General features: G+C 40.8%; 1 protein-coding gene across 1 annotated transcript in view; it reads left to right on the top strand.

Moving 5' to 3' along the window:
- Positions 1-17,808, top strand: part of ATP10B (ATPase phospholipid transporting 10B (putative)) — a 188,388-nt gene extending 170,580 nt beyond the window's left edge. Inside the window, exons 21-22 of the mRNA XM_007954247.2 lie at positions 11,492-11,679; positions 17,352-17,808. Of these exons, the coding sequence (XP_007952438.1) occupies positions 11,492-11,679; positions 17,352-17,808 (645 nt within the window). The remainder of the gene's footprint in view (positions 1-11,491; positions 11,680-17,351) is intronic.
- The last annotated feature ends 398 nt before the right edge of the window (positions 17,809-18,206 follow it).

The raw sequence follows: 18,206 nt of genomic DNA, 5'->3' as shown, positions 1-18,206 counted from the left end.
TAGTGATACTGCCTCAGAAACCCAAGGAGGGGTCGCTATGAGTCGGGTCCGACTCGACAGCACATAACAACAACAACAGAGTTGTATCTTTCAGCATAAATAAAACTACAAAACAATGTTTAGTGAACAAAGCTTCAGAAAGATATACATGATAAAGAAAGCACATATAGATATGTATTATAAAATATTCATAAGTGATAAACATTGAATTTTTTTATTGTGATTTAAGTAAAAGTTTACAAAACAAATTCACTTTCCATTCAACAATTCATATACATTTTGCTTTGTGACATTCACTGCAGTCCCCACAATGTAACAGCACTCTTCCGACATCCTACCTGTGGTTACCATTTCCTTTCATTATATCCCTTCCTGGCTATTTAGCTTTGTTGCCCAGAGATGCTAACAAAAATGCTGCCCCTTTGATCTTTTATGTTTTTTTTGTTCCCATGAATGCATACCTTCCTGGTATTATGGTTTACATCCTAGGCCTATCATTTGGCTGAAAGTTGACCCATGGGGGTTGAATTCAGTTCCTACCTTAAAGAAGTCATGGTCTCAGGGGTTCTGCCAGTCTTCATCAGACCAGTAAGCCTGATCTTTTTTATGATTTTGAGTTTTGTTCCACATTGTTCTCCTGCTCTATCCAGGACCTCCTATTATGATCCCTTTCAGAGAGGTCAGCAGTTGTAGCCAGGCACCATCTAGTTCTATTGGAGGGAGGAGTTCACATGCTCCATTAGTTCTTTGTATTAATTGTTTCCTGCAGTCTTTGATTTTCTTCTCACTCTTCTTTGGTCCAGAAGGGAAAAGACCAATAGTTGTACCTTAGATGGCTGCTCACAAGCTTTTTAAGACCTAGTCACTACTCACCAAAGTAGGATATAAAACAATTATCTTGTTTTTTTGTCACCAGAGGGGGGGGAGAAAATTATCTTTTGTGGACTATGTTATGTCACTTGACCCTAGTGTCCCCTGAGGCTGTAGTCTTGAGCCCCCAAGCCATGACTCATCCCCTTACGGTGCTTGGTTATGACTAAGAAGTTTTTATAACTTTGCCCCTTGTATGTTCTACTACATTCATAGATATATTTGCTGCACATATGAAAACACAGGTAAAGAAATCCTCTGTCAAACCTATTGTGGTAGTTATGTTTGTGTGTCACCTTGGCTGGGCCTGGTTGAGTGGCGGGGCAGCTGGTGGTAGTATTCCCCATGATGAGACTGGCAAACAACTCCATGGTGGGATCTACCACAAGCAGCTGAGTAGCTGCCTTAGGGATGTGGTCTGCTTCCTGTATATAAGGAGAAGCCTTGGGAATGGTCTCTAGCATATGGCATGCTTGGACCCTGCATGTAGCCATGTCATTGTTCAACAGCCTGCCATGCTCTGCTGACCTTGAGACTTACAATGAACTTGAATTAATGGCCTGCCATGTGGTTTGATAACATCAGGACTATGCATTTTCACTTGTCAACCTTGGGCTTCTCAGCCTCAGCAGCTAGCAGCTGTCTGAGTGAAGAAACGCCTCTAGCTCCAATGGGCCGGCAGCAGGAGGCAGAGCTGGACCCCAGGTTGAGGGGATTTTACCCAGCCCCTAGAGCCTGGCACTTTGAACTTGGACATAAAGCCTCCAAACTGTTAGAGAATAAACTCCTGTTTGTTAAGGCCATTCCATTTGTGGTATATTCTTGTCAGAGCGGCACTAGGTGACAAGAACCCCTATATATGTTCATGGGTATAGTCCCATTTGTCTTCTCACTTCTGTTCAGCTTGAGTGTCTATCTATGTATCCACTCATAGAGTACTGACACTATGGTTATTGCAGGATTGTGTTATGTAATACTATTCACCTTTGTTGCCTTTAACTCTTGTGTTCTTAACTGTGTCCTCCACTGCCTTGATCATTTTGTGCTGACCTCCCCCTTATTATGTATTACCTTTCCCTTCTCCCAAGTTAATGTGTGTCAGTCCTCTATTTAGTGATTTACCCTCCCTTTCCTTCTCACCTCTGGTTACCTTCAAAGAATGGTTCTTTCTATGTGTAAACTTTTTCTTGACTTTTTACAATAGTGATTTCATACAATATTTGCCCTTTTGTGATTGACTAATTTCACTCAGCATGTCCTCTAGGTTCATCCATGTTATGAGGTGTCTCACAGATTTCATTGTTATTCTTTAATGTCATATAATATTCCTTTGTGATAAACACTAAATTTATGTTTGTGTTATCGGGGATATTTGTGAGGGATAAACAAGTGCTTCAATTATATCCCTAAGATTTATTCTTTTAAGAAAAATCTGAGGCAAATATGGCATAAGGTTAAAATTGGTAAAGCTGTATGTTGGATGTATGAAGTTTATTGTCTGTGTGTTTGAAATATTTCACAAATTTGATTATGTTTTTTGAAAACTAGCCCAACATGTTTCCCAAAAGGAACACTGCTCTCTATGACTGTTATGACCCACTACCAAAAAAAAAACCTCACTGCTATTGAGTCAATTCTGACTCATAGTGACCCCTATTGGGTTTCTGAGGCAGTAAATCTTTACAGAAGTAGATTGCCCCATCTTCCTTCAACAGAGCAGCTGGTGAATTTGAACCACCAACCTTCTAGTTAGCAGTCAAATGCCTTAGGCACTGCACCACCACACCTCCTTATGACTCTCTTAGCCATTAGATTTTTGTAACCTTTCAAAATGCCCCATAAAATGTAATCAGGCCTCAATTGTATGTTATATGGGTAATGAGACTAAAGACTGTATCCTGATTGGTCATTCAGTCTACTTTCTCAAAGCATTACATCGTGCTACTTTAAAAAGATGGAGCCTATTCTCTTCACTCACTTATCAGCATTACATGTCCAGCTAATGCACCTCTAGACCAGGTACTCCAATAGTTGTCCTTTCTGGCACTCTTGGGCAAGGAGTCAGCTATCCAAACCACTATGAAAAATGCGTTTCCATTTTGTACAGTGCTTGAAGCAAGGGAAGAGCCCTTTTCTTCTGTGTAGAAAGCTAACATGAACTGTAATAGCTATCAGTTTTCATTGCCCCCACCAAAGCAATTGAAAATGTTAGCTAACGACATTCTTCTTCCACAACCGGGGCTGGGTTATTTGGTCATCTCTCCCACCAAAAGAACCTTGGTGGTATAGTGGTTAAAGCATTCAGCTGCTAAAGAAAATTGGTGGTTCAAACCCACAGCCACTCGCCACTCTGAAGGAGAAAAATGAGGCAATCTGCTTCTATAAAGATGTACAGCCTTGTAAACCCAATGAGGCAGATCTACTATTTCCTACAGAGTCACTATGAGTCAGAATCAACTTGATGGCAGTGGGTTCTCCCACTGAAAACCACAGAAATATTGAGGGAAGGGAAAACCAAAAAAAAAAAAAAAAGAGAGAGAGAGAGAAACAAATTCACTGCCATCCTGTTGTATCCAACTCATAGAGACCCCCCCATTGGGTTTCCAAGGCTGTAAATCTTTATGGAAATAGATCACTCATCTTCCTTCTACAGAGCAGAAAGGACTCTTTAAAAGCATAGAAGAGCTGACAAGATAATAAAGACCTAAACCTTATTGGTGGTAGATTCTAGAGAGGCAAGATGAGCCAAAGTCTCTGTTTCCATGAGGAGGCTGGCATCCTGCCCAGTATGCACTTTGCTTTTGGCAGACTTGATGGGTGAAAGGTCCAGAAATCAAAGCTCACACTCCCAAGATGTAGGTCTAATAAGAGATTCTGTTGTCAAGTTGTTGTTGTTGTTGTTAAGTGTTCTTGAGCTACTTCTGACTCATAGCAATCCTAGACACAACAGAATGAAATACTGCCCAGTCCTGTACCATCTTGCCATCCTCGCAATTGCTGCTATGCTTAAGCCCATTCGTTGCAGCCACTGTGTCAATGCATCTTGCTGATGGTTGTCCCCTTTTTTGCTTATCCTCTACTTTACCAAGAATCATATCCTTCTCCAATGACTGGTCCCTTCTGATAACATGACCAAAGTGTGAGAGACAAAGTCTAGCCATTCTCACTTCTAAGGAACATTCTGGCTGTAATTTTTTTTTTTTTTTAATTGTGATTTGGGTGAAATTTTACAGAGCAAATTCACTTTCCATACAGCAGTTCATATACACTTTGTCTCATGACATTGACCACAATTCACCACAACGCAACAGCTCCCCTCCCACTTTCTCCCAACAGTCACCTCTCCCCTGTGTCCATCCCTCCATGCACCTGTGCTCCCTGAGCTGTCTGCCTGTGTGTAAACAGCCCTTATTTCTCCCATGATTGTTCTCCCCAAGGAGTGTATCTACCTCAGGTAAATATTCAACTCCTATGCCTGTCTTTTATTTGGCTGGAAGCCACATTCCAGACCTGAAGAGCAGCTAGGGGTCAGTCTCAGTGGTTCCACCAGGCTCTATCAGACCAGCAAACCTGGTCCCCCCTCTTTTTTTTCCCAAATGATTTTGAGTTTCGTTCCACATTGTTCTCCCTCTCTATCCAGGATATCCAAAATAGATCCCCCTCCAAGTGGTTGACAGTAGTAGCCAGGCACCATCTAGTTCTTCTGGTCTCATAGTTGTATAGGCTGCAGATCACATGGTGTACCAGTTGCTAGGACTAATTCTTTCCATGAATCTTTGGTTTTCTTCTTCATTCTTCTTTGCTCTGGAGAGGCAAGATCCATCGTGGCTGCTCTAAAGCTTTTAAGATCCCTGTCACTACTCACCAAAGTAGGAGGTGAAACAATGTTTTGTGTAGTATGTTATGCCAATTGAGCTTGATGTTCCCTGTGACTATGGGATGGGCAGCTTTCACATACAAATTTATTCTCTCACAGTCTAGGTATCTAGAAGTCTGAATTTGGGACATGCTCTGGGGAAGGCCCTTGTCTCAGCTACTCATGTTCTTCTTGGTGTTCCTTGGAGGTCCCCTGTTGTGTGTCTGTCTTTCCCCCATCCTTGCTTTGCTGCCTAATCTTCTCCTTCTAATATCTCATTAGGAGCTCTAGTGGTCCAGTGGGAAAGGCATTTGGCTGTTAGCCAAAAGGTTGGTGGTTCAAACCCACTGGCAACTCCGCCAAAGAAAATGAGGCAGTTTGCTTCCATAAAGATGGAAGTTAAGGTTGTGTGTCAACTTGGCTCAGCCTGGTTTTGAGTATCTGGATAGCTGTATGTAGTGATTCCCCATGATGAGACTGGTCATCAACTCCATGGTGGAATCTGCTTTGAGCAACTGAGAAGCTGTCTGGCTGTACTTCTTCCAACACAGATTTGTTTATTCTTCTGGCAATCCATGGTGTATTTAATATTCTTCACCAACTCCACAATTCAAAGCCATCAAATATTCTGTGGTCTTTCTAATTCGTAGTCCAGCTTTCACATGTATATGAGGTGATTTAAAATACCAGGGCTTGGGTCAAGCATATTTTAGTCTTCAAAATGACATCCCTTTGCTCTTTAAAGCTTTAAAGAGGTCTTTTGCAACAGATTTGCCCAGTGCAATATGTTATGTGATTTCTGGACTGCTGCTTCCATGGGCATTGATTGTGGATCCAAGTAAAATGAAATCCTTGACAACTTCAATATTTTTCCATTTATCATGATGTTGCTTATTGGTCCAGTTGTGAGGATTTTTCTTTTCCTTATGTTAAGGTATAATTCATATTGAAGGCTGTATTCTTTGATCTTCATCAGAAAGTGCTTCAAGTCATCTTCACTTTCAGCAAACAAGGTTGCATATCACAGGTCGTTAATGAGTTTTCCTCCAATCCTGATGCCACATTCTTCTTATATAAACCAACTTCTCAGATTAGCACCATGCTACCAGAGCTCCCATACACACACACACACACACACACATACTGACTATTATTTGGGAGCTCTGGTGGCATAGTGCCTAAGGCATTTGACTGCTAACCAAAGGGCTGGAGGCTCAAACCCACCAGCCACTCCTCAGAAGGAAGGTAGGGCAATCTACTTCTGTAGCGATACTGTCTCGGAAACCCAAGGAGGGGCCGTTATGAGTCAGATCCAACTCGATGGCAGTGTTTGGTTTTGGTTTGGACTACTACTAATATTAATGATTGATTTAAAAGTAGATTTTGCACAGCTGAATTATCAAATTTGTCAAAATAAACTATTCATAATGTAAAACAGAGAGGAAGAATAATGGAATTTATGGGAGAAATACTCATCTAGTAGAGTGGTATCTGAAAAGGTTTGCATACATGTGATCAGAGTTCTAGAAGGAAAGGAAAGAGAATGAAGCAGAGGCAATATTTGAAAAAAAATAAGAGAATTTGTTGAAAATTTTGCAGAAGTGGTAAGACATCAATCTACAGATTCAAGAAGGCCAACAAGATAAATAAAAATAAATGCACACATATCATATCATTGTTGTTGTTGTTGTTGTTGTGTGCCATCGAGTTGGCCCTGACTCATATCATAGGGAAACTATAAAACATGAAAGCCAAAATTGAAATCAAAAGCAGCCATGTTTCAAGAGAAAAAGATTTCCTTATAAAGAACAACAAATAAACTTCTCAACAGCAGCAATGGAAGCCAAAATATAATAAATAGAATGGTATCTTAAATATTCAGAAAGAATATAACTGCCACGCAAGAATTCTATAGCCATCAAAAATATCATTCAAGAACGAGAATGAAATAAAGCATTTTTCAGAAAAACTAAAACAGAAAGTATATCATTAGCAGACCTCTCACTCAAGAAAATTATAAAGGATGTACTTCAGGCAAGAGAAAAGAAATCTCAAATGAAGAATCCAAGATCCGAGAAAGAATGAAAGCACAGAAAGTGGTAAACATGTAAGTCTAAATAAATGTTGACATATTGAATAATAATAACAATGACTTACAAAATTCAAAAATTGATAGATTTAAAATCCACAGCAACAATAATACATAAATCAGAAGGGAGGTAAACAGAGTTAAAGGACTGTAAAGTCCTTGCATGATTTAGGAGGAGAGAAAGGTAGTTATAAACTTTATTATTGTTGTTATGTGCTCTTGAGTTGGACACGATTCATAGCGACCCGTCCTTGGGTTTCTGAGGCAGTATCACTATGGAAGTAGATTACCCAACCTTCCTTCCAAGGAATGGCTGGTGTGTTTGAATTGCCAGCATTCTGGTTAGCAGTCAAATGCCTTAGGCACTATGCTACCAGAGCTCCTGTTATAAACTTTAGTCTGTGGTAAATTAAGATTGATTGTTATCATTTATTGCATAACCAGTGAAAGAATAAAAATGGAGCATATAAGTTCCAAACTAGTGAAGGGGGAAAATGAAATTATGCAAAATATTTGATAAGTTTAAAAGGAGACAAGAATGGAAAGAAAGAAGTACAGAACAGGCAGGCAAAGTAATATCAGACAAGAGAACATTACACTACTTTGAAAATGAATAAGCTACAACCACATGGGGAAAAAACAGATTCATCACTCAAATATAATATTGAGGGAGTAATTATTAAAAATTATAAAATTATTAAAAATCATAAAACATGATTACTCATCTTACATTTGAAAACACACTAGATAGGGAAATAAGAGGCCCAGCGATCCAGGTAAGGGGAGGGAGACAGGCCTCACCCCAAGAAGCAGGAAACAGGGAAGAGCCACAGGATCCATGTAAGGAGCTAAAGGAGAAAAACTTGTCTGTCAGTTTGTCCTACTATGGTGGCTTGTGTGTTGCTATGAGGCTTGAGGCTGTGCCACCAGTGTTTCAAATGCTGGCAAGGTTGCATATGCTGCACAGGCTTCAATGCAGCTTACAGACTCAGACAGATAAGAAAGAAGGAAGAGGCCATCCACTTCTCAAAGAATTGGCCAGGGAAAATCTTATGAATAGCAGAGAAACACTGTCTGGTACATCACTAGGCAACTTTATGAATAGACCAGAAATATTGTCCAATACTGTGCAAGAAGATGAGCACCTTACGTTGGAAAGCTCTCAAAACACAACTGGGAAAGAGCTACCTCTTCAGAGTAGAACCAACTTTAATGATGGATAAAGTAAAGCTCTCGGGACTTCCATTTGCTGATATGGCATGACTCAAGTTGAAGAGAAACAGCTGCAAGCATTCATTAATAATTGGAACATGGAATGTACAAAGTATGAATTTAGGAAAATTGAAAGTTGTCAAAAATGAAATGGAACACATAAAGATTTATATCCTAGGCATTAGTGAGATGAAATGGACCAGTTTTGGCCATTTTAAATCAGATAACCAAATGATCTACTATGTCGGGAATGACAATTTGAAGAGGAATGGCATGGCATTCATCATCACAAAGGATGTTTCAAGATCTGTCCTGAAGTACAATGCTGTCAGTGATAGGATAATATCCATACGCCTACAAGGAAGACCCGTTAATATGATTATTATTCAAATTTATGCACCAACCACCAAAGCCAAAGATGAGGAAATTGAAGATTTTTATCAACTTCTGCAGTCTGAAACTGACTGAACATGCAATCAGGATGTGTTAATTATCCCTGGTGACTGGAATGCAAAAGTTGGAAGCAAAGAAGAATCACCGGTAGTTGGAAAATTTGGCCTTGGTGAGAAAAATAACAATGGAGATGGCATGATAGAATTTTCCAAGACCAATGACTTATTCATTGCAAATACCTTTTTCCAACAACACAAATGGTAGCTCTACATGTGGACTTCACCAGATGGAGTACACGGGAATCAGACTGACTACATCTGTGGCAAGAAGAGATGGAAAAACTCAATACCTTCAGCCAAAATAAGGCCAGGAGCTGATTTTGGAACAGACCATCAACCACTCATATGCAAGTTCAACTTGAAGTTGAAGACAATTAAGTCCACAAGAGCCACAATATGATCTTGACTATGTTGTTGTTGTTGTTGTTTGCCGTCGAGTTGGACCCGACTTACAGCAACCCCTCCTTGGGTTTCCAAGGCAGTATCACTACGGAAGTAGATTGCCCCATCTTCCTTACGAGGAGTGGCTGGTGGGTTTGAACCACCAGACTTCTGGTTAGCAGTCAAGTGTCTTAGCCACTATGCTACCAGAGCTCCCGACCTTGACTATATCCCTTCTGAATTTAGAGACCATCTAAAGAAGAGAATTGATGCATTGAACACCAATGACTGAAAACCAAAAGAATTATGGGATGACATCAAGAAACATCATCCATGAAGAAAGCAAGGGGTCATTAGAAAGATGAGAAAGGAAGACCAAAATGGATATCAGAAGAGACTCTGAAACTTGCCCTTGAGCGGAGAACAGCTAAAGCAAATGGAAAAAATGACAAGATCAAAGAGCCGAACAGATTTCACAGAGCAGCTCAAGCAGACAAAGCCAATTACTATAATGAAATGTGCAAAGACCTGGAGTCTGAAAACCAAAAGGGAACAGCATGCTCGGCATTTTTCAAGCTGAAAGAACTTCAACTTTCAAGAGGAAAAAATTTAAGCCTCAAGTTGCAGTACTGAAAGATTCTATGGGGAAAATATTGAATGATATAGGAAGCATCAAAAGAAGATGGAAGGAATACACAGAGTCATTGTACCAAAAAGACCTGGTAGATCTTCATTCATTTCAGGAGATGGCATATGATCAAGGACCAATGGTATTGAAGGAAGAAGTCAAAGCTGCACTGAAGGAAATGGCAAAGAACAAGCCTCCAGGGATTGTTGAAATGCCCATTGAGCTGTTTCAAAAAACGGATGCCCTGTTGGAGGCACTCACTCAGCAATTCCAGGAGATTTGGAAGACAGGTACCTGGCCAACTGATTGTAAGAGATCCATACTTGTACCTATTCCAAAGAAAGGTGATCCCACAGAATGTGGAAATTATCTAACAATATCATTAATATCGCACGCAAGTAAAATTTTACTGAAGATAATTAAAAAACAGATGCAGCAGTATATTGACAGAGAACTTCCAGAAATGCAAGCTGGATTCAGAAGAGGATGTGAAATAAGAGATATCATTGCTGATGTCAGGCAGATCTTGGCTCAAAGCAAAGAATACCAGAAAGATGTTTATTTGTGTTTTATTGACTATGCCAAAGCATTTGATTGTGTGGATCATCACAAATTGTGGATAACATTGAGAAGAATGGGAATTCCAGAACACTTAAATTGTGCTCATGAGGAAACTGTACATAGACATAGACCAGAAGGCTGTCATTTGAACAGAACAAGGAGACACTGCATGGTTTAAAATCCAGAAGAGAGTGTGTCTGGGTTGTGTCCTTTCACTATACTTGTTCAATCTGTATGCTGAGCAAATAATATGAGAAGCTGGACTATATGAAGAAGAATGTGGCACCAGGACTGGAGGAAGAATCATCAACAACCTGCGACATGTTGATGACACAACTTTGCTTGCTGGAAGTGAAGATGACTTGAAGCACTTACTGATGAAGATTGAAGACTACAGTCTGCAGTATGGATTAAATCTCAATATAAAGAAAACGAAAATCCTCACAACTGGACCTATAAGCAGCATCATGAATAATGGAGAAAACATTGAAGTTGTCAAAGACTTCACATTGCTTGGTTCTACAATCGACGCCAATGGAAGCAGCAGTCAGGACATCAGACAACATATAGCACTAGGAAAATTGGCTGCAAAGGACCTCTTCCAAATGCTGAAGAGCAAAGATGTCCCCTTGAGGACTAAGATGCGCCTGACACAAACCATGGTATTTCGATCACCTCACATGCATGTGAGAGCTAGACAATGAGTAAGGAAGACCAAAGAAGAATCGATGCTTTTGAGTTGTGGTACTGGTGAAGAATGCTGAAAGTACCATGGACTGCTAAAAGAACTAACAAATCTGTCCTGGAGGAAGTGCAGCTGGAATGCTCCTTGGAAGCAAGAATGGCCAGACTTCGTCTCACCTACTTTAGTCATGTTGTCAGAAGGGACCATTCCCTGGAGAAGGATGTCATGCCTGGTAAGGTGGAGTGTTGATGAAAGAGGGTAAAGGCCTCAATGAGATGGATTAACACAGTGGCTGTGGCGATGGGCTCAAGTATAGCAAGGATTAGGGAGCTGATGCGGGACCAGGCGGTGTTTCATTCTGCTGTGCATGGGGTCACTATGAGTCGGAGACAACTCAACGGCACCTAACAACAACAACAACAGGGAAACATAAGTGGTACAACTACAAAGAATGATATGCAAATTATCAGCACCATAATCAGGAGAGTAGTTGGCCCCAGGGATGAGATAAAAATGAGGATTTCTGGGAGAAAAGCAAGGTTCAAATTTTGAGTGTTCAAACATGTATATATGTGTTCAAATACATAGGTGTGTGCTTCATAATGATCCAATAAGCTACATACTTGCATGAATCCTTCATATGTATGTTACATTTGGAAAAAAAAAAAAAGGCAGTTTAAAACAAATTTCATGAAGTATTGTGCTTGCACTGCCCTTAATCTAAGCTATCCTTTTACGGTGTTCTTTCCCTCCACAGACCATTATCCACGGACTTCTCCTTGTCGCCAGCTTCCTGATGTACTTTGTGATAACCTTAGTGTACAATGCCACCTGTGTCGTATGCAACAGCCCCACCAACCCCTATTGGGTGATGGAAGGCCAGCTCTCAGACCCCACTTTCTACCTCGTCTGCTTCCTCACACCGGTCGTGGCTCTTCTCCCAAGGTTTGAGTATGGAGGTTGTTTTTCCCCTAGAACAACCAATCTCTCTTTAATAAATGATTTCATAACTTAAGAGTCAGGAGTTCTACCCTTGCCAGGATTCTTGAGGCTATGGTTTTGGAAACAGGATATAAAATGAGAAAGAACAATGAATGAGCTAGGAGATAAGTAACAAGAACTCTGGTCCCAGGTCAGCCATAGGGTATCAAAGTCATCAAATCTGGTAGTTGTCACATCGTAAAATTCCTACCTTCTTGCTTTACAAGTGTTGTTGTGGAATTGGAAGTCATTTTGAAAAACATTCTGATCTTTTTTTATGAGCTCAAGAGTCTCACACTCAAGTGTCTACAGAGACAAGCAAGTAACTACAGCAAACCAGGTGAGGTACAGTCACAGGAAAAAAGAGTTTCTCAGCTTTATCCTTTCATTGCCCTAAGGAAAGATCAAGTCTAGTCTTCCAGAGCTTCATAGTTTTCTCAGAAATTCAAAATTTGCATGACATCGCCAACTTTTTAATATTACTCAATTTTTTTTTTTAATCTTTGTAAGCCAAATAAATCATCTATGCCCAGGAACCATTTCTGTGATTTCTGATATAAATGTTCTGTCTGATTAGCCTTTTCCAGAAAAATAGCAACAGCAACAATAATAATGCCTTGCCTCCCTTTAGAAGTCACTGTTAGAACACACTTTCCCATCATCTCCTCATTCTGTTTTTGTCATCATCTAGAATTTAGATAGAACTATGGTTCTAGTCCCACTTGCTCATCAGACTGTAGTCCCCAAAGGATAGGGACACGTCCACAAGCCCTATACAAATCACAGTGGGAGCTGTATTATCCCAAGTCAGAGTCCAGTGTTCCATTCTCCAGCCTACACTGCTCCAGCAAGAACAAGAAGTGAACTTTACAATGATGTACCCCTTGGCAAGACAACCTGTCTGAGTCCCCAGGATCTCAGCACTCTGAACATCAAAATCCAACCACCTCATTACTATAATCTGTAGTCAACAGGCCATAGCAACACTGAACATAGCAACATAGAACTTTTTCTATCCCTAGATTAGAGAGCTCTGGTAGCATAGTGCCTAAGGCACTTGACTGCTAACCAGAAATCTGGCAGTTCAAACCCACCAGCCACTCCTCGGAAGGAAGATGGGGCAATCTACCTCTGTAGTGATACTGCCTTGGAAACCCGAGGAGGAGTCACTATGAGTCGGGTCCGACTCGACGGCACATAACAACAACAACAACAGATTAGAGAGACAACCACCTTCAGGCCTTGCTTCCTTTAATAAATTTGGTAGCTTACTTAACATAGTTTGGTCCCCATTTCCTTTTTCTAAGGCCCTTTAGAACCTTGGCTTCTAATACAGAGTTGGAGGCTGAAGATACCAACATGACAAATACTATTGGAGTCTGTAAATTCCACAAATATCAATTGAGTTCTAAGTATGTGCTGTGTGCATGGCCTCCCTGATTAGCCCCTACCACCGTCCACAGCTGTATCTCCTCACTCCCTGACTCAAACATTGAGCTCCGTTAAGCTTCTTGTACTTCCTGCAAGAGCCCATGCCTTCTCACCTTCCTGCCTTTGTTCACTCTGTTCTTTCTGCTTGGAATGCCCTTCCCATTCCTTTCTCAGGCAAAACGTTTTCTCCCTTTACATCATTTCAGATTGACCAATTCCAGAAGCCTTCTGTACTTCACCCATCCTCCTCAGGCTGAAATAGGTCCTTCTCTCTTGTGTGTCCCCATTACCTGGGTGTGTATCTCTGTCATTGTCCATACCATATTTATTATAAATTATCTGTTTGTCTCTGTCTGACCAGCAACTCCTCAAAAAAAAGGAATCCTCCTTATCCTTCTATCCCTGTTACTGTTCTTGTCATGTACTCTGAACTCAGAGATGAATGAGTAATGGATACTTAAAGAGAAAAGAGATAAAACAGGGAACTTGCTCTCAAGAAGCTCATAGTCCACTGGATGATTCAGACGTAGGTTGTTTGTCCATAATACAAGGTGAAAATGTTTAAGATTAATAGAAATCCATAAGAGTATAGAGTGAAAAGGAAATAAGAACAAACATCAAGCCCCATCCTTTCTTCATCTCACTCCAGCAGACAGGGGCCCTGAGAGAGACCATGAGGATCATGGCCTCATTGGAAAAGGGCATCAAATATGTGGTTAAATATTTTTTGTCTCCACTTTTGGAGCAAGACAGGGTTGTGATTACCACTGACTACACTGCTCCAGCAAGAACATGAAGTGAACTTTACAATGATGTACCCCTTGGCAAGACAAGGGCAAGCTTGGCAAGCTCCTCTGTTCTGTATCTTATTTGGGGCTGTGGAAGGAGAACAACATAGATCCCATATTCTTTATCTCAGCCTTGAGCAGGATGTGTAGGAGCCAGAGGCTTCAAGACTGAAGTCGCAATTTGGTGTTTTTCTTGTTAGCTACCATGGAATTGGCTCCCGATTCATGATGGCCCCTGCACAAAGGAATGAGTCACTACCTGGTCCTGTGCCATTCCATGATCAGTTGTGGATCCATTGGGTTTTCATTGGCTAGGTCACTAGACCTTTCTTTCTAGTCTGTCTTAATCTGGAATCTCCATTGAAACCTATTCGGCATTATAGTAACAGACAAGCCTCGACTGATGGATGGATAGCGGCTGTACGTGAGGAGTGTTGGTGGGATTTGAACCCAGGTCTCCCATATGGAAGGTGAAAATTCTACCACCAAAACACCACTACCTTGTAGCAGCAACTAACTCCTTGAAAAGTATGGAAAGATTGTTGACTCAGTGTCTTGAAAAGACAGGCATTCAGCTTTTCCAATTACTAAACAGATGAGGAACAGGTTAGGAAAAACTAGCAAATATTTACTTACTAGTTACCATAGCACATAAGTTAAAACTATGCTTATTCTGTATCATCATAAAGTTGAATTTCCATTTAATTCTGTTTACTAAAAAAGGCAAAGAGATTTTCCCACAGTGAAAGGATTATTTAACAGTTCCAAGAATGGTTGACTTGTAACCTTGAAATTGTTTGTTACAGAAATCTACATGATGAAATGTTTGCATAGAAAACTGCAGTTTTTCACTTAAAGTACTTAAACTATATTTTTTGTGAACTATATTTACCATAATGGATATTGATTTCACTCACCAGGGTTGTGATAATTAGCCCACTAGCTGTGACCTCACTAGTCTTAGTCTAATTTATTCAACCAATATAAAAGGACTATACAGTTTCTTTTAAACTAGGGACATGGATTCCGGAAACTATCTTACAGGTAACACAAAAATAATAGACTAACCTTAAAATGCAGTGCAGCATCATGATTTGCTACAATAGAAGGTACTAGTCTCTGAACAATCTTCCTTTAGCTTCCTTGACCCAACACTCCCTTGATTTTCACCTATGTCTTCAATGGCTCCTTCTCTGTCTCCTTTGCTGGCTCATGGACCTGGTATATGTCAAAGCTTGGTCCTAGGTTGTCTTCTAATTTTATATTTTCTCCATAGACATAGAGAGTACTATTGTGGACTTAAATATCATCTTTAACAGATGAATCTCTGATGTAAATTTCCAGTCCAGACCTCTTGTCTGAATACATCTTTCTAGCTACCTTTTCATCACCTCCACTTGGACATGTTAAGTTGAAGGTAACCAGGAGGGAACTATAACTTAACTCATGGTTCCCACTCTCCTTTCACCACCACCATACAAGAAACTTAAGTCTCTTACATAGTTCCCTTCAGCAAATGCTACACACTGAGGATTCCAGCAGACCCCTGTGTGTTTCCCTGAGTGTTATCTGCCACCTCATGCCCATAGCTAACCTATCACTAAGTCCTGACAGTTCTAATTGCTTTGTGTTTCTCAACTCTACTATTCTCATTTTTACAGGCACCACCATGATACAGGCTATGACACTTTCACCCCTAGATTACTCCAATAGTCTTCCTATTCAGTCTTACTCTGCTTCAGAATCATTACATTAAAGTGATTTATTGTCTATTCATAACCTTCCTAGGGTTTCCCCAGCCCTCCAAAAGACAAGATGAAAACTAAACCATGGCTGGTTCCCAAACCTTGCCTGCTCTGGCCCTGCCAACTCCTTATGTCTCATATGTCCCCACTGTTGTCCTTACTCTCCATACTTCAGGCACCTGCCTGGGTTCTGGTTATCACTCCCTTTGCCTGGTTACCTCTTGTATGTCCCTCAGTCCTCAGCTTAAACATTCCTTGCTCAGGGAAGATCTCCCAAGACAGATCAAGTGTCTGACACTGTCATTGCTCTGTCTGTTTAAAATTATATTCACATGCTACATGAGAGCAAGAACCCTGTCTGTCTTGTTCACAGCTTAATCCCTAGGGCCAGTCCCATTATAGGGACCTGACAAGTATTTGTTGAGCAAATGGACAGAGGAGGAAGGTGGTAGCTTGGGGAAAATGCTTAAACTGAGGAAAGTCCAGTTCCAGACAAGAAATTGATTCTTTCCTGAAATGTAAAGAGGGCTACCTAACTGCCTCCCTGGGTGAGAGGATGTAGCATGGGGAAAAGTTCATCTGACCTTGTGGGATCTATTATAGTCTTCTGAGTTCTCTTCCATTCCAGATTTTAGACATGGTGGAGGGATAGGAGCCTCTCTGCTTAAAAGGCTTTCCAAAAAAAAAAAAACCAATTTTGGAAAAAACCTTAGATGGGATTTGGACCAATTGGATTACTGTTAGATAAAGAAACTGAGAGCCAGATAGGGGATGAGAGCTGCCCAGTGTCACAAATCTGATATATGCTTTCTCCATACACCACATAGTTTTATTCACCTTGTCATCCCTTCCCTTTCCCAAACTTAGAGCAGGGAGAAGATTCCAGGTATAGATAGAGACTCTTAATTCCAGACTCCTCAACAGGCTACACGCAGGTTGGCAGGGGAAAGAGCACTGGCTAAGCCATCAAGGAGATCCATTAACTTCTTGGGAGACCTTGGGAATCTCACCTCATCATTCAGGCCTCAGTTCTTCAAATGGCAAATAGTGATAATACAGTGACTCTATGAAATCAGCAGGGCCATAGATTGAAGAATAGTTACATATTTAGAAACTACTTAAAATTTGTTAAATTCCACTCAGAACTGACATTACAAAGCAGGTAAATTTGCCTAAATTAGAGTAGTTCAGAAACAAATGGACTTCCTCATGTATAATATATAAAGGCAAAGTTTTGGGACCCAGCATGCCTGGTTCTAAGCACAGCTAAACTATGTGTGGCTCAGGATGAGTCACTGAATCTCTAGGTGCCTCAAGTTCCTTATCTATAAAAAGGAGAAACAAAAATACCAACCTCAAAAATTTACTTGGAGAATAAAATGAGATAATAATATGTCTCCCACTTAGAATAGTCTGGTACATAATAAATACTACATAAATGTTAGCTATTTTATTTCATTGTCAATGTTGCCATTGCTGTTGTGGTTGTTGCTGTCATTGAGATCCCCAGTACTAGAGGGGCCCAAGCATACCTTTGATGACTATCAATCAAGAGTCCTATAAAGAGGATCTGCCCTGGCTGGGGAGTTGGATTCTACTGTTTTTGTCTTTGCTAAAATTCTAGAAGTCCACAAAAATCAGAAAATATATTTATTCTGTCATTTCCCACCAGGTACTTTATCCTGTCTATGCAAGGGACCTGTGGGAAGTCTCTGATCTCAAAAGCTCAGAAGATTGACAAACTCCCCAAGGACAAAAGAGACCTGGAAATTCAGAGTTGGAGAAACAAACAGAGGCCAGCTCCTGTCCCTGGAGGGGCTCAGCCTGCCCTCCATCCAGGGCCACCTCTCCCAGCACACAACTTCAGAGCCAGCACACCAAAGAGCTCACCCCCTCCCAAGAGGAGATATATGGAAGACTGGACACTCCATGGAGAGAGGTGCAGTGGAGACCACATGAGGGACAACACATACTCAGAGGACTCCTCAACCAGACTCTCATCTGGAAAACACCTTCTGGGACCCAGTAGGGCAATGGTTCCTGGAGCCTCCTCAAATGGACAGACAAATGTGTCTCGGCCCTCAAGCAGGGGCACCCATCGCAGATCCCAGAGTGCAATGACTATCTAAGGGACCTGCAGAAGTCTGTATAAACTTAAAATGGTTGCCCAAACAATTGCACAAGAAATTGTTCATCTTTATTGAGTCAAGAATGTGTAGTCTTACTCTTTTTTCCCTACCAGGATTGACTTCCTTAGAGGAAGTGTTGGCCCCAAGGAGCTGGAAAAAAAAAAAAAAGATTAGAAACTCATCAACCTCTAGTTTTCTCCTACTACCAGGTAGCAAACAGGGTTTTCATAAGGAAACTATTTCTGTTATATTGAATTCTCAAATTTTTCAACATAGGGACATTCTTCTAACCCTGTACATTATGTGACCTAATGCATAAGGAGCCCTGGTGGCACAGTAGTTAATGCATTCAGCTGCCAACTAAAAGTTCACTGGTTCAAACCTACCAGTTAGTTGCT

The sequence above is a fragment of the Orycteropus afer genome, unplaced genomic scaffold (genome assembly GCF_000298275.1).
Source record: "Orycteropus afer afer isolate SDZICR_OR568_19922 unplaced genomic scaffold, OryAfe1.0 scaffold00454, whole genome shotgun sequence".
NCBI classification, from domain to species: domain Eukaryota; kingdom Metazoa; phylum Chordata; class Mammalia; order Tubulidentata; family Orycteropodidae; genus Orycteropus; species Orycteropus afer.
The sequence above is the reverse complement of the archived record's forward strand: the minus strand, read 5'-3'. Positions and strand labels throughout refer to the sequence as shown.